Source organism: Salvelinus sp. IW2-2015, linkage group LG14 (assembly GCF_002910315.2).
Source record: "Salvelinus sp. IW2-2015 linkage group LG14, ASM291031v2, whole genome shotgun sequence".
Classification (NCBI taxonomy): Eukaryota; Metazoa; Chordata; class Actinopteri; order Salmoniformes; family Salmonidae; genus Salvelinus; species Salvelinus sp. IW2-2015.
This window is the reverse complement of record NC_036854.1, coordinates 13422773-13439239: the sequence shown is the minus strand read 5'-3', so window position 1 is coordinate 13439239 and position 16467 is coordinate 13422773. Positions and strand designations below refer to the sequence as shown.

At 42.4% G+C, this 16467-nt stretch overlaps 1 protein-coding gene across 1 annotated transcript in view; it reads left to right on the top strand.

Moving 5' to 3' along the window:
* The first annotated feature begins 318 nt into the window (after window positions 1-318).
* Window positions 319-16467, top strand: part of igf2r (insulin-like growth factor 2 receptor) — a 40521-nt gene continuing 24372 nt past the window's right edge. Inside the window, exons 1-19 of the mRNA XM_023999700.2 lie at window positions 319-591; window positions 1751-1890; window positions 9077-9201; window positions 9719-9817; window positions 10345-10477; window positions 10589-10700; window positions 10892-10997; window positions 11205-11364; window positions 11557-11752; window positions 11860-11963; window positions 12113-12274; window positions 12500-12646; window positions 12859-13008; window positions 13149-13286; window positions 13400-13550; window positions 13733-13910; window positions 14059-14174; window positions 15720-15879; window positions 16182-16358. Of these exons, the coding sequence (XP_023855468.1) occupies window positions 449-591; window positions 1751-1890; window positions 9077-9201; window positions 9719-9817; window positions 10345-10477; window positions 10589-10700; window positions 10892-10997; window positions 11205-11364; window positions 11557-11752; window positions 11860-11963; window positions 12113-12274; window positions 12500-12646; window positions 12859-13008; window positions 13149-13286; window positions 13400-13550; window positions 13733-13910; window positions 14059-14174; window positions 15720-15879; window positions 16182-16358 (2697 nt within the window). The 5' untranslated portion in view covers window positions 319-448. The remainder of the gene's footprint in view (window positions 592-1750; window positions 1891-9076; window positions 9202-9718; window positions 9818-10344; window positions 10478-10588; window positions 10701-10891; window positions 10998-11204; window positions 11365-11556; window positions 11753-11859; window positions 11964-12112; window positions 12275-12499; window positions 12647-12858; window positions 13009-13148; window positions 13287-13399; window positions 13551-13732; window positions 13911-14058; window positions 14175-15719; window positions 15880-16181; window positions 16359-16467) is intronic.

The following is a 16467-nucleotide window of genomic DNA, read 5'->3' as shown; positions in this document are numbered from 1 at the left end:
AGTTCAGCCATTTCGCTCTGTAGAAATGTTTGTTCTACGGTAGTCCATAAGGAATATTCGCGACATCTAGTGTCCAGTTGGGCTAGTTCTACGGTAGGAATAAATAACACAATGGAAAAAGTGTAACAGCGCAACTTCAAAGGCTGATGATGGACTGTCTAGTATTCATTTTGTAGTGCTCTGAGAATACAAAAAGAGCATAGATGACTTGTGATTCTAACCCCATTTCATTTGGCTGTCTTTTGTTCCTCCAGACATTTGTTGTGCTCTAAATTCAAATATATGTTTTCACGATGACTCATGGAAGGTCATACCACGTGACGTCTTCTTTCGTGTGTTGAGTTTATCATGTGATTCACCTAGTTCCTGTAAGACTACCCGAGGACTTCTGCTGTATGATGTCGGACATAGTGCTCTAGAGTCTAGTTTATAATACTGGATACAAAGCATGGACTCGCCGTGCAATTGTAACAAGGCTGCGCCTTGGAAAATCGTTGTAACGTTACTTGTGTCGATCACAACGGTCCTGGTTACATTTCCCTCGGATACAACGGGCTCTGATGTCAGCCAGTGGTACCAAGACCTCTGCAGGTAAGGCACTGCTCGCTCTCATGGCAATAAACAAGAGCGTATAAAGCTTCTTAGCAAATGGAAAGTGTATTTAGCAACAAACGCAGCTTATACAGTGCATTTAGAGTGATACAGTACAATTATACAATGTTTCCGTATGTATGTAGGGTATGTCTGTCTCCATTGCCAGCAGCTCCTCATCTGTTGTAACCCTAGTCACGAAATGTGGCGATGTCTTCAATTGTGTAGGCAACACCACGCACGTCTGACACGAATGTTGAATYCAATTATATTTTAACTTTGTCTATTGTCTGTGGTGATGGTCCTTCAGCTAGTCGAAATTAGACACATATCCATAGGATATGATTATTAAACTAACTTCAAAACGCTGGTGTATTTGTGGCAATCAAGATGTTTGCTCATGACGGAAGGTAGGTGCGCAAGAGGTACATGCACGCGATGGTGTTAACCATGCACGCGATGGTGTTAACGAAGGTGTTAACATTGGTTTGTGCATGTGCCAAGTGATAAAATATCCACATGAAAATATTGTTTACCCGACTTTTTAGAGCGCCAGTAGGCCTACTGAACTTGACATTTCTGTCTCAAATGTCGAGCAGCTGAAGGACAACCGGTAGAGTAAGTTCAAATGTAATTGTATTCAACATTCTATCTTGTAAGGCTCATTCCCACGATGTTGCAGTGTATTGTTTGACTGTATCTAAGATCCAATTGGTATTAAAAGTCTGATTTATTAGGCAAGTGTAGTTCCTGGTCCAGTTTTGACAAGGCAGTTTGGATAGAAAGGTGGTGTGTCTAGTCAGTTGGCTGATCAGGGTATTATGAGACACTTTGTATGTATTTTGTATTGTGTAGTGAGTGATAAGTGGTTGTCTAGCCTGGCTATCTTGAAATGAATGCACTAGCTGTGGGTCCCTCTGGATGGGAGCAAAATGACTAAATTGTGATGTAAATGTAGTGCTATGTATTTTATTTGTTGTGTTTTGATTTCTGTGTGGACCCCAGGAAGAGTCCCCCCCCCCCATATTTTGAGGACACATAGACAACTAAACAGTAAAATGTGTGCTTTATTGTAAGCTTTGAGATTGTGTGAATGTTTACAAATGAATTTCTACATGTGATTTTTTTTCTTCTTTTTTTCTCTCCACTTTTGCTCAAGTTACAAATGGGAGGCTATAGACCGGGACAGCAAAGTGAAATACACACTGAAGCTCTGTGATTCCTCACCTAACACAGGATGTGGAGCCGGTAGTGCTATCTGTGCCCGCAACCTCACCAGTCAAAAGAATCAGTCAGTGGGTGAGTATATTTAGGAACAGGAGTTTTCCCAGATAAGGTGATCTGGTCAGGACCAACTGGGAACAGGCCTTTGTAGCTCATTAGAAGGCTCCAGAGTTTTTCCTGGTCTGGTAACTTATGCTGCGGGAAAACTCTTGGCCCTAAGCAAGGCTCTACATGATACATTTTCCAAACTGGAAAAAGGAAGGCACACCAGACAACATTTAGGAGCACCAGAAAAAAAACTCAAATTTTTCCTGCTAATGACTGTCCTATCGTTCTTAATTGTCGTCAGTTGTTACCTTGATGATGTAGAACGCATCACTAGAGATTGAGCAAGACATTAGAATAAAAACAACATTTAATAATTATTCAAAAGTGCAACAGCAAACATATTTACATAGGTGATTAAAACATAACCTTTATTGTACTTAAAAGTGCAACTATAAACTGTTATCCATTACTGCATTCAGCTAATATAACTAATAATCATAAAACTAACAATACAAAACAGTGTAATAATATTAATGTTGTAACAAGGAAACATGCTGACAGAACTTATACTTGGATAACTAAATAAATGTTTAATCTCCCCTCAGAAAAACGAATCAACTTGCTTTTAGGGTTAGGGTTTAGAGTAGGGATGTCCCAAGGATCCCGGATAGCACTAACCCTCTTCCCGTATAGTGTCCACGATGGTACCAATAATGTTTTTGCAGGACTCTTTCCATATGTCGGGTTGATTTGTAATCCATCATTTTTCTGGGTGGGTAACATGGGCCCGAATTTCGTAAAAGCCATCTCCATTTTGGCAATGCAGTAAGCTGTGTTAAATTGAATTTCTATCTCAATTAGCTCTGCCTGTTTACCGGCTTGGGCTGCCACCTGTTTCATGTCAAATACGGCTGCCTGGTAGTGTAGTTGCTCCCGCCAAAATTGGTCGCACTTTAACGGACTGGCCCAAAGTCTAGTACAGGGCTCTGCTTCTGTCAGGAGGATGTGCTGATGGTTCATTAAGTGAGGTTGGCATCTGATGAGCTGCCCTGCTGACAAGGCACAATGTTTTTCTGATGGAAAATAGATCACTGTAGGAGATGTTGCTGTCAGGACACAGTAAGGGTCACCATTAGCAACATGAACACCTTGTAAGGATGGGCCTTAAAGGCTTCCAGTCAGATGCCAGTCAAGTCATAATGTCCTTTTGATTCAGCTTATTTGTTTCAGTGATGTGTCGGTTTAATGCTGTTCCACGAAGACACAAGTTGTGATAAAGGACCAAGTTTGCTTAATGATTATATGTCAAGAGTAAGCTCTGGTCAGTGAAACAACTTAAAACGTAGGCTACCTTTTACTGYGAGTTTATCTGTCATCCTCAATGATGACAGAAGCTTGGCTTTTCCTGTAGTATTTGTAATGAATGTGATAAAATCCTCAAACTGAAAACACAGGAGCCTTATCCTCAGCTTTTGCTGTAAACAGAGGAAGCACTGATATCAAACTAATTGAATCACACAGCTTGGTACTTAGCCTTGCTTCACTTTAGTGCTGATGTTGCTAAGCGTTTCAGAGAAGTGGTTTTGCTCGTCAAATATAGGCTAGCTGTTTCAGCTATAAATCTTTGGTGGTTTACATGGACTCATACATTTTTTAAAAGCTCAAAGGAACCCGTATGAATGAATGTACATTGTAAGAAGACCATGTCAGAGAACAGGGCTACTGGGCTAGACTATTCCAAAACATGATGACTTTACGTCCCGGCCTGGGGCACTTGGTCATGACCTTCGCTCAGTGACAAATCAGAGTTAGGTCACTTTCAGGAAGAAATAGTTGGGTCGTGTGACCTCATGATTAAAGTCTACATGAGATAAATGCCTGCAGCTAGTATGACACAATGGTCTCAACTCGACAATCTCTCAGTGTGAGAGTAGGACAGGAAGGGGCTCTTCTGACAGATCTAATGCTGATAACTACTGTAGCGACTAACCTGTCTTTTGTGTAGGAATAATCAGAGGTTAAAGGGGAACCCAAGCAGCTGCCTGTTCATATGACTGTGACTTCATGCTATGGAACACAGAATCACTGATAAGCATGGAACAGACAATTCGCATGCTTAGAAATCCTCTCACACAGCTTTGCTCTGAATTCCACCAGGTTGCTTCCATGCAGGCAATTGACCTTGCATGATATGCGTTGGAGTGGAGTGGCCTTTTTTTATTCATTATTTGGAAGCATTAAACTTTCCGGCTAAAATAATACATGTCATAAAAATATTTGTTAAATATCCTGAATCAAAAATGTATGCAAATAATACATTACCTGATGAAGTTGCTTTAGAAAGGGGTACGAGACAGGGATGTCCTCTCTCTCCCTTCTTGCACTGGCAATTGAACCGCTTGCAGAAAGAATTAGACAGGACCCAAGCTTAACATGTATTGGTAAGCATGAATATAAACAAAACTTATTTGCGGACAATCTCCTGATATACGTGACTAATATTGTAAAGTCAATGCCTCCCCTTGTTAAATAATTTTCGGAATAGTCTAAAATATCAGGAAATAAAATGTACGTGATTAAAAAATATACACTGCTCAAAAAAATAAAGGGAACACTTAAACAACACAATGTAACTCCAAGTCAATCACACTTCTGTGAAATCAAACTGTCCACTTAGGAAGCAACACTGATTGACAATACATTTCACATGCTGTTGTGCAAATGGAATAGACAACAGGTGGAAATTATAGGCAATTAGCAAGACACGCCCAATAAAGGAGTGGTTCTGCAGGTGGTGACCACAGACCACTTCACAGTTCCTTGTGCTCCTGGCTGATGTTTTGGTCACTTTTGAATGCTGGCAGTGCTTTCACTCTAGTGGTAGCATGAGACGGAGTCTACAACCCACACAAGTGGCTCAGGTAGTGCAGCTCATCCAGGATGGCACATCAATGCGAGCTGTGGCAAGAAGGTATGCTGTATCTGTCAACGTAGTGTCCAGAGCATGGAGCGCTACCAGGAGACGTGGAGGAGGCCGTAGGAGGGCAAAACCCAGCAGCAGGACCGCTACCTCCGCCTTTGTGCAAGGGAGAGCAGGAGGAGCACTGCCAAGCCCTGCAAAATGACCTCCAGCAGGCCACAAATGTGCATGTGTCTGCTAACGGTCAGAAACAGACTCCATGAGGGTGGTATGAGGGCCCGACGTCCACAGGTGGGGGTTGTGCTTACAGCCCAACACGTGCAGGACGTTTGGCATTTGCCAGAGAACACCAAGATTGGCAAATTTGCCATGGCGCCCTGTGCTCTTCACAGATGAAAGCAGGTTCACACTGAGCACATGTGATAGACGAGACAGAGTCTGGAGACGCCGTGGAGAATGTTCTGCTGCCTGCAACATCTTCCAGCATGACCGGTTTGGCGGTGGGTCAGTCATGGTGTGGGGTGGCATTCTTTGGGGGGCCGCACAGCCCTCCATGTGCTCGCCAGAGGTAGCCTGACTACCATTAGGTACCGAGATGAGATCCTCAGACCTTGTGAGACCATATGGTGGTGCGGTTGGCCCTGGGTTCCTCCTAATGAAAGACAATGCTAGACTTCATGTGGCTGGAGTGTGTCAGCAGTTCCTGCAAGAGAAGGCATTGATGCTATGGACTGGCCCGCCCGTTCCCCAGACCTGAATCCAATTGAGCACATCTGGGACATCATGTCTGCGTCCATCCACCAACGCCACGTTGCACCACAGACTGTCCAGGAGTTGGCATATGCTTTAGTCCAGGTCTGGAGGAGATCCCTCAGGAGACCATCCGTCACCTCATCAGGAGCATGCCCAGGCGTTGTAGGGAGGTCATACAGGCACGTGGAGGCCACACACACTACTGAGCCTCATTTTGACTTTTTTAAGGACATTACATCAAAGTTGGATCAGCCTGTAGTGTGGTTTTCCACTTTAATTTTGAGTGTGACTCCAAATCCAGACCTCCGATTTTGTTGTCAGCACATTCAACTATGTAAAGAAAAAAAGTATTTAATAAGAATATTTAATTCATTCAGATCTAGGATGTGTTATTTTAGTGTTCCCTTTATTTTTTTTGAGCAGTGTGTGTGTATATATATATATATATATATATTATGAAAAATTATTACTGATGACCTACAGCAATACTTTAAGTGGATCACAAAAAATATGAAATACATAGGATGCTTAATAAGTGACAACAAACAACCAAATTTATAACAATGACTTTATCCCATTACTCAACAACACGAAAGCAGATCTAATTAAATGGAATAACCTCCCGATAAATCTTACAGGTAGAACAAATCTCTTTTAGAATGGCATGGCTCACAAAGTTTTTATATTTATTACCCCATGAAGACATTCTTTTAAAAAGTATACTCATCCATAACATTTAACATTTACATTTAAGTCATTTAGCAGACGCTCTTATCCAGAGCGACTTACACATTGGAAAGTTCATACATATTCATCCTGGTCCCCCCGTGGGAATTGAACCCACAACCCTGGCGTTGCAAGCGCCATGCTCTACCAACTGAGCCACACGGGACCACAAACTTCAAATGGGCAAATAAAACTCAAAGAATAAATAGGAAAGTTTTGCAAGTGCCTAAATTTGAGGGTGGTTTTAACCTTGCAGATTTAGAATTGTATCAATTCGCCGCCCAAGGCTTTTACTTGTGATTTATTGTTAAATGCACTAAAGAGTAACAATGAGTATGTATTGATGATGCGCATGCTCATCCCCAGAATCTTTTCGCGTGTAGATTTTCAAAGAGTGGAGCTAAGATAATTAACAACTTCACAGTTAACAACATGGAAGAAAATGAAACAGATTCTACAAGAACCAATATCACTCCCTAAAAACACACCCCTATAGAACAGTCCTTGGATAGCTTTTATGAATTTACKGATAAATTGGCCCACATGGAAAACTAAAGGCATAGAAACCGTAAATGACATGGTAATAGGAAATACAATTTCCATGACAGGTTTAAAAATACATTTTGGACTGTCCAATGTAGACATTTTCAAGTATATGCAACTTAAAGCTGCAATATGCAACTTTTTGGGCAGCTTGACCAAATTCACATAGAAATGTGAGTTATTGATCTGTCATTGTAATTGAAAGCAACTCTAAAAAGCAGTAGATCTGTTCTATGTGCGCTATTTCTATGCTCCCCATTCTTAAGTTTATTTTTTGAGTCTTTTACTTTAGGTTTTGAACACCAGCTATATTTCACAGTGCTTTAGATGGTACAATGATTCTCTACACTATACTTGCTGGTTTTGTCACAAACTGAAAGGGGAACTATTAGAATTTTAGCAACAAGGAAATGGTGGAGCGATTTCTGCACACCTTTTAAATGTTGTAAATCATGATTTTGGCCTGAAAGCTTTTGGACATCAGAGCAATGTTGAGGGAATCCTATTTGACTCCGATAAAGATACTCCTATCATACGTAAGATTAACAAAACCTTTCAGAGAGCCTATCCAACTGACAATCTCTTAGAAAAAAATATAAACTATTAGAATCAAGACTTAAAAAGAACTGATATAGGCACAAGATGGAGGGAGTGTTGGAACATAACTAAAGAAATTACAGTTAACGAAAATGTACTCTTAATCCAGTATAAACTAATGTATAGAATGTATTATACAAATTCTACAGCACAACGGCGGAGTCGTGTCTTAAGTGTAAAACTAACAATGACTCAATAATTCATGCCTTCTGGGAATGTTATAAAGTCCAAAAGTTATGGGCGGAGTTAGAAAGTTGGCTGTCAGAAGTTTTACAATGCAAGTTTACTTTTAATCCCTCTAACTGCATATTTTAAGACATGGCATATGAGGGTGCAGTGAGATATCCAATGGGGTAGACCATACTTTTCTCGTCAAGGATTTTGAAAATAATTCTACTTCAAAAAACTGTAAATCAAATTATCTTTCATCACTACAACAGTGGATTAATCAAATGTAGTTTTATTTAAATATTGAAAGCTGTGGGCTATGGAGGAAAATAGAACAATGCAATTTATGGGCATATGACATAGTGCTAGAGCTACAGGAAAGTTCCAGGGGAAGGATGAGATGGAGTGTGGTTGTGAGATACGTGATGTGTATGCTTGCGGAGGGAACATGTGGGTTTGAGCAGGTGTGATGTCATTGAGTTTTGTTGAAATTTGTATCCGTCTGTTCATTGTCTTTTGTTTATGTATGGTTGTTATGGTTTGAGAAAATAATATAAGTAAAATTGAACAAAAAATCATCTTCCAGGTCACCTAGTAATTTATGTTACTGGGTCAGCTGAGTGGCAATTTGTCAGCTCTAGGCTCTGCTGAATAGCTTTAGTGTATGACACTGCAGATATCTGATGATATATGAGCGATAAAGTATGGTGCAGTAAGGGGGTTATAATGGAACTTGTGAGTGTGACAGTGTTCAGTAACACAGAGGTGGATACAGTCACTGCAATCAAATTACAGTACAATCAATAAAAGCTAATAGCGGTGTCTGTTTATTCAGTGCTATCTGGGACAAACGGTAGAACATGTTTAAATAGACTAGTGATGGTTACATACAGCTTTGCAGTTGGTGCTGCACCCTAAACCTCATCACCTATCCCTGAGAAGGAGTTTTCTGCTGTGAAAAGCAGTTAGTCCTTGCTGTATTCTGCCCCTGGGAAACAAAGTGCAGCCAATGTGGTTAGAGGGGAATAACTGGTTATAACTGGTCATAAAGTTTGTTCTCTCTCCAGTTGGAGTTTAGCTGTAACTGTATGTATGGAGCCTGCCCAGGGGCTGGGCTGTTGGCAGACCAGACAGAGATAGGCAGTGTTGTCCAGTGGGTCATATTCCCATGCTGTTTATCTCTCTGGACTGTACACGGCCAGACAGCTAAGCAGAAAAATGTCCTCGACTACTTAACCTTCCTGACCCTGTGCCGTAAAGCTTTGACCCCACCACTGTAGGGACTGTGGGAGTTGGTGGAGGCTTCAGATTGATTTGAAATCTGTATTAATCATCCGCTAGAAACCACTGGGAAAGTTCTGGGTTTTGGTGAACTGTTTGTTTTGTAGGTAGTGCTGTGTTCAGTATAGCCTACCGAAATAAACCCATAAACAATTATATTACTTCTTTTAGCATTTGCATGTTTAAAGAGGCATGCGTTTCTCACTCATCCACTTCTATTTTCAGGTGAACTGTCCTTGAAGAAGGCGACTGAGAGCAGCGTGATAGATTTCAACAGCACTGAGAAGTGCCCAGGCAGTAGTGGGACTAATGTCCAGAGCAGCATCAGTTTCCAGTGTGGGAAGACTATGGTAAGTCACCTAGTCGCACCTGTCATTACAAATGAAGAGTAGTCATGGAAATGATACGTATTGAAGGCTGCTTATGGATTTCCTGTCAAATCACACTTGTGGGTTTAGGTTGAGAAGGATTTTACCGCAAAGCATGTCTGTTTGTCAGTCTGATGGTGAAATGAAACTACAAATATTGTGGTGGTCTCTTTATTGAACATTTTTAAGATCTCTCTAGAAACAGAAGCGTGAATGAAACATGATATTAAATAGCATATAGTGATGTAATATCTTTAGAATTAGTACCTGGCCTGCCTGTTGATAAGCAGTGTTGTGTAACCATGTGATTGCGGTATTGACAGTGATCATGGCTGGAATGGTAGCTTTGCAACTGAACAAGTACAATTATCATGGTAGTCCAGTTCCTCTAGTAGTGACTTCCTTGTATGTCATCACATGTATTGTAGCAGAGAGGAGATGAAACTAACTGTCATGTCATATGTCAACTAAAACTATGTTTTTGCTCTTACCCCCCCAGGGAACACCAGAGTTTGTAACTGTGGCCCAGTGTGTTCATTACTTTGAATGGAGAACATATGCAGCCTGCAAAAAGAATAAATACAAGCCTGATAAAGAGGTATGTCTGAATAGTGAAGTGCAGCTGACACAACAGGATGTGTGTGTGTGTGTGTGTCACCTCTCAGTGGTCTGTATGCAGGCAGGCGCGCGTGGCAGTGTGTGAGGCCGCAGTGTGGGGGGAGGTGAGTCTGTGACAGGCACATTCTCCAGTGGAAAACTCCCTCGCTGTCTCTTGTGTATTTTTATTTATTATTTAACCTTTATTTAACTAGGCAAGTCAGTTAAGAACACATTCTTATTTACAATGACAGCCTAGGAACAGTGGGTTAACTGCCTTGTTCAGGGGAAGAACGACAGATTTTTACCTTGTCAGTTCGGGGATTCGATCWAGCAACCTTTCGGTTACTGGCCCAATGCTCTAACCACTAGGCTACCTTTAGAGAGAAAAAAGAATAAAGAAATGTGTTTTCATTTAAATATCAACTCATTCCACTATTATATTGTACTTCAGTTACAGTATGTGCCAAAACACACTGAAACTCTTCCTGTCATGTTGTAATTCTACCTTTTTAACTCTGTGTCTAGGTCCCCTGCTATGTCTTTGACACGGATGGGAAAAAGCATGATCTGAACCCACTCATCAAACTCACAGATGGTTACCTGGTGGATGACTCCGATGATGAAGTTGACTTTTATATTAACATATGCAGAAGCCTAAGTATGTTTCTTTAATAGTATTAATTTTCTTATGATTAATTGAAGATGTTAGTGCCATTGGTTTTTCTTATTGCTTCGTATTGTGGCAAAAATGGCTCTGCTTCCTCCCCAGACCGTCCAGAGAGCCACTGCCCCGCGGGCTCTGCTGCCTGCCTGACCACCAGCAAGGGCTCCTTCAGCATGGGCCTACCCACTACCCAGCTAGAGCTGGCCTCCAGTGACAGGTATAGCCATGCTAATGCTAACCTGTCCATCCACAAAGACCATGCTAACTGCTAGCTAGCATCCTCGGTCTCTAGTCTACCTCAAGCTTGATAATTGCTGAGCGACCTTCATGCTGACCGGTTATCGACCGGCCCCAGAGCTGCATTGCCTTTCTGAATGGCTGATTTCTCTCTCTTTCTCACCGTGCCAGATTGGAGCTGCGATACGAGGAAGCCTCGGACAGCACGCCGGACTTCTGCAGCGGCCACACCCCTGCTGTCACCATCACCTTCATCTGCCCCTCACGCAGGCAGGAGGTAAGAGAGACCTGGGTGTCTGTCCCATGGGATTATCCATTGATCAAACCATACTATTCATCATACTACAGAATTAACACATGGAATAGTGGTAATTCATCAAATAGAAGTATGCTCCACATGTCAACCTACACATTAACCCTTTGTATTAAACTACAATATCTCTTTAATTTTTGTTGTGTGTGACCTTTGACATTGCCATTACAGGGTACTGACCCCAAGATGACAGCCAAGTCCAACTGCAGGTATGAGGTAGAGTGGGTGACGGAGTATGCTTGCCACAGAGACTACCTAGAGAGTCACAACTGCACCCTGACCAGCAAGCAGCACGACATCAACATAGACCTCACCCACCTCACTCTTGGCTGTGAGTCCGCCCAGCACCACACACAGGCTTTGAGAAACATTTGGCAATGCTATGTGTAATCATGTGACCTTTCTAATTCTCACTGACTCTGGCTAATTCAGTTCACAGTTGAAGCCAGTTCCTCTAACAGTGAATGATAACGTGTTGAGATACACATAACTAATATCATTGTGTCACGTTCTGTGTGTGTAGCTACAGACGACCCCTATATGGCTGAGGCCAAGAGCAGCGATGGGAAGGACAACTATTTCTACTACCTGAATGTGTGCGGGGAAATCAAGGCAGGAGAGTGCGGTGGCGACCCGCACTATGTGTCCGCTTGCCAAGTCAAAGCAACGGGAGATCAAAGCAAAAAGATAGCTGGGAGATACCACAATCAAACACTAAGGTTGTTTAATAGGAATACATATTTTCTCTTCATCTCTCTCCATCTCAGCTTGTCTCTCCTTCTCTTTGTAATTTGGAACATTAATGTTTTGTTTCGCTCTATTTCAGGTACTCCGATGGCGACCTGACACTGATCTATCCAGATGGGAGCAGGTGCAGCTCTGGCTTTCAGCGCATGACCATCATCAACTTTGAGTGCAACAAAACAGCAGGTGAGCATAACCCATAGCATGTCTAAGGAGAAAACAAGGCCCTTTTTTAAATGGACAATACTTTCTTCTGTAGAGGTCACTCGCCTAAGTCTTATCCATCACATTCTCATTATTCCTCTTCCTCATTTCCTCATTTGTGTGATTCACAGGAAACGACGGCAGAGGCTCGCCTGTGTTCGCTGGTGAAACAGACTGCACCTATTACTTTGACTGGCAGACGGCTTCCGCCTGTGTCAAGGAGGAGGAGGATCTACTCTGCAGGGTCAGCCAGTATAAACACTATGACCTGTCCCCCTTAACACGCTACCCTGGTAAGATGGAGTCCTGGATCATCTCTATTCACAGAGAGATGTTGCATGGGCTATAGCAGACATAGTACTGAAACCTTGAGTTGAACATCATTATTTATGAATGTAAATGCCCAGGACCTGACTTCCAATTTTACACTTGAAGTGAAAGTGATCCGAGCCCTAACACATTTAAATATGGAGGTTAAACCACGTAACATTCTGTTCTTGGTGTTATCTGTCTTTCAGAGTCTGAGTCGGCCCAGAACTGGGAGGCTGTGGACGCCAACGCCCCCAAGTCAGCCAAAATGCGTTTCTACGTCAACGTGTGTCACAAAGTCCTCCAGCAGGGGGCCACCAGTACATGCCCTGAGGACGCTGCCATCTGRGCCGTGGGTAAGTCTGGAGAAGATCTGGGTCTGTTTTCATAAAGCATCTCAGAGTTGGAGTGCTGATCTAGGATCAGTTTAGCCATTTCAATGATGAAAGAACAGGGGTACCTGATCAGTTCTCCTACTCTGAGACGCTAATCTATACACAGCAATCTATCAAATATGAGAAACAAAATTATTTGTTGTCCTTAACATGTATTCCATCCTCTCTTTTAGGAAAAGACAAAGTTATCAGCTTGGGCAAATTCCTCACCTCCCCGACAAAAAGAAATGACAGCAACGACATACGCCTGGTCTACACAGAGGGAGATGAATGCAGGAAGAACATGAAAATGAAGAGCATTGTGATTCTGAAATGCAAGCCAGGTGAGTGTTAGATAGACTTGTAAGTTAGCTGCAGAGTTGAAGGTGAACAAGGAAGTGCCTGAAAGTGGAGCTAGCTAGCGTTCAGTCTACTTGTTCAACTTTCTTTGTGTGTCCCCTCTCCCCCCTGTCRTCCTATCCAGGTGATCTAGAGAGTGCCCCCATCATGCGAAGCGTGTCCAGTGATGGCTGTGTGTATGAGTTTGAGTGGTACACGGCTGCAGCCTGTGTCATGTCCAGGACAGTGGGGGACAACTGCAAGGTGGAAGACCCCCAAGCTGGTAGGTCACACGGACCCACTGGACCCAGATGCCTACCAGCGATGGAGATATGATACACTATTGGCTGTTTAATGCAATAATACTACTGATTCTCTTTTGTCTTCGCTCTACAGGATTCTCATTTGACCTGTCCCCCTTGTCTAAACCTGGAGGAGGCTTTTACAATATGTCCAATGGAGATTATGACTACTTCATTAACGTCTGTGGCTCTGTCACTGCAGCCAAATGCCCTCTGAAAGCCGGGGCCTGTCAGGTGGACCAGAGGCATGTTTTATCATACTAAATAAATCCTTATGAATATAGAGGAGCTGGACATGCCCACTAACAGTAGTAGGAAAAGCTTGTATCTGGGCTTTGTAAATGTGCTTTAGAGTTCCGACTAATGTTTGAGGTGGACTGAATGTTTTAGCTTCTGTTCTTCTGTTTGGTGTGTCTGTCTGCTACAGTGGCTCTAACTCATGGAGCCTGGGGGCGTTTAACTCTCAGCTGTCCTACTATGACGGGATGATCAAGCTGTCCTACAGCAACGGCTCTCGGTACAACAACGTGCAGCACACGCTGCGCTCCACCATGATCTCATTCCTCTGTGACCGAGAGGCCGGCGCCGGCAAGCCTGAGTTTCAGGTACTGATTGGGTCCTGTCATGTGCTGCTGACGGAGCTCATCCAATCGCTAATAAGTAGCTCCTCGTATGGGTCACCTATGCTGTGATTCAACTGTAAAATCATTTACCATGAATATTCCACTTTCATAACCATATTGATCCTCACAGGCCGAGGACAAGTACACCTATAACTTCAGGTGGTATACGTCCTACGCCTGTCCGGAGCGGCCACATGAGTGTGTGGTGACAGACCCCAACACACTGGACCAGTATGACCTGTCCAGGTGAGACCCCTGCACAAGTATATGTTATTACTACAGCTGTGAATTTTCCCGAACCACAAAGCTTGATCTGGAAAAACTCCAGGTATAGACAGTAACCACATTTACATGCACACTAATTGCACACGAATATCCCGTTATTATTCGGGTTACTCAAGTATTCTGTTTTTGAGTTGACGCATCTAATCATCATCATCCCATTTACAGTAACCCGAAAAAGCTTGTATCCTGGTTATGAGAAACCTGGATAAGATGCCTGGGATATGCTATCTTAAACGGGATACTGTGGCATGTAAACATCTTATCCTGTTTACTGTTGTTTTTCGCGGTCTGCGTAGGCTCAGTTTTGCATAGTATGGGTGTTGTGTGATGTTTTAATCTGATTGTCAAACAAATAACTTAAAGTAGGCTACCTGCGCAGTTACTGTATATCCACCATAATAATCGATTTTTCTAATACTCCGTACTGGACCGTATAGCCTACTGGCTACTTTCCACCTTAATTTAAGAACGTTTCTGCTTATAATTTCCGACATTTGGTTGGCCATATTATATTTTCCTACTTTTGGTAGGCCATTTGTTTGTCAACTATACTGCCCCCAGCAAAAAGGCAGTAACTGCTCATTTGGTTAAAAATGAGTTACCGTAGTCATTTTTGCTACATTAAATACATGCTTAATCACGTGGACAAGTATCCTGCCTAGTATTGTGTTTTGGAGAAAATGCGGGTTATGTTAACAGTAACTGCATAAAGTTACTGTGAAACCAAGGTAAATAAAATCTGTTTTTCTCAGTTCCACGCTACTGCCTTTTTGCTTGGTAGGGCAGTATAGTTAGTTAGATATATGCAGCTTCTCTTCTGTCATAACTTGTTCCCCCAGACTAAATAAAGGTGTGCTCACCAGAATAACGTCTTACATTGAAAAAATGAATATATTAGTGATCTAGTTAACACCGGTCTGTTTCGTTTTGGGACCGCGGAGGAAACGCAACAACTCCAAAACAGATTGTTTTGTTGTGCAAAAGATTGTTCCTGTGCAAAATGTCCAAATGTCATCATTTTGACCGGTTTTAAGGAAATGAAAAGCTGAGAAAACAAAACACTTTTCTAATAACCTGAAATCTTATCTTGGCTGCATTTTTTATGTGTTTTGAAATACTGTCTGCTTGCATAAGTGTCAAAGATAACACGTTATATGTGCATTCACATTTTCTCCACTCCTGTTCCCTGAAATATTTCAGTTACTGTTCCATTTAATCCATATGCACTTAAATGAGGAACATTCTGTTTATTCATGAATACAGGGATACTCGTGAGTGGGATATCAAAGGTGCATGTAAACCGCTTATCCCGAATAAGACCTTAAGCGGGATATGAGTTACTATTCGGAATACTGTGTGCATGTAAACGTGGTCAATGACTACGGCTTAGAATTTGTACTGGTCAGGTCATGAAAAACTCCCAGTCCTAGTTAAGTCCGATGAAGGCAGACATTAAGCAATATTTGAGGAATAATTAGTGTAACCCTCCTCTCTGTCCTCTCCCAGTCTCTCCCGGTCTAGTGGAGGGAGGAACTGGCAGGCCATGGACCTGTCTGACCCTAACAACCTGAGGAAGTACTACATCAACGTTTGTCGTCCTCTGAACCCCGTGCAGGGCTGTGACCGCCAAGCCTCTGTCTGCCAGATGAAATACCAGCCTCAGCAGGTTAGTGTCAGAGCTGTGGGATATCCTGTAGGATGAGTTTTACACACTAGGATGTGTGCTAAACATTGTTTGGGTCATGGAACGTCATTTTCACAATTTCTGACAATAGCTCATTAATAAACAGTATTAAAAAGTTTAGAGACTATTCCTAAAAAATGATTACAATTTTAGTTGTTGATATAAATTGAAGGTATGGTTGGTAGTATCCCTCTTCTGGTTCTGGTAGCCATCCACTGTGGGTCTGTCTTAGTACTGGACTGTAGCTCGACGTGACTGGACTTTCTCTGTGTTGTTGTCATCAGGGCATTCTGTCTGAAACAGTTTCTGTCACTAATATGGGCCTGGCTAAGAGAGGTCCAGCAATCGAGGAGAAGGACCGCCTGCTGCTGGAGTACACAGACGGCTCCGAGTGCATCTCAGACGGCCTGAAACTCACCTACACCACACGTATCCACCTGGTCTGCTCCAGAGGATTTGTGGTAAGTGGAATGGCATATTTTATAGGGCCCTGTGTCAAAAAGAAATCAGATTTTGTTTAATCTTTATGTCATTATGTCTGCCTAGGATTGTAACACTGAGATGTGCCTG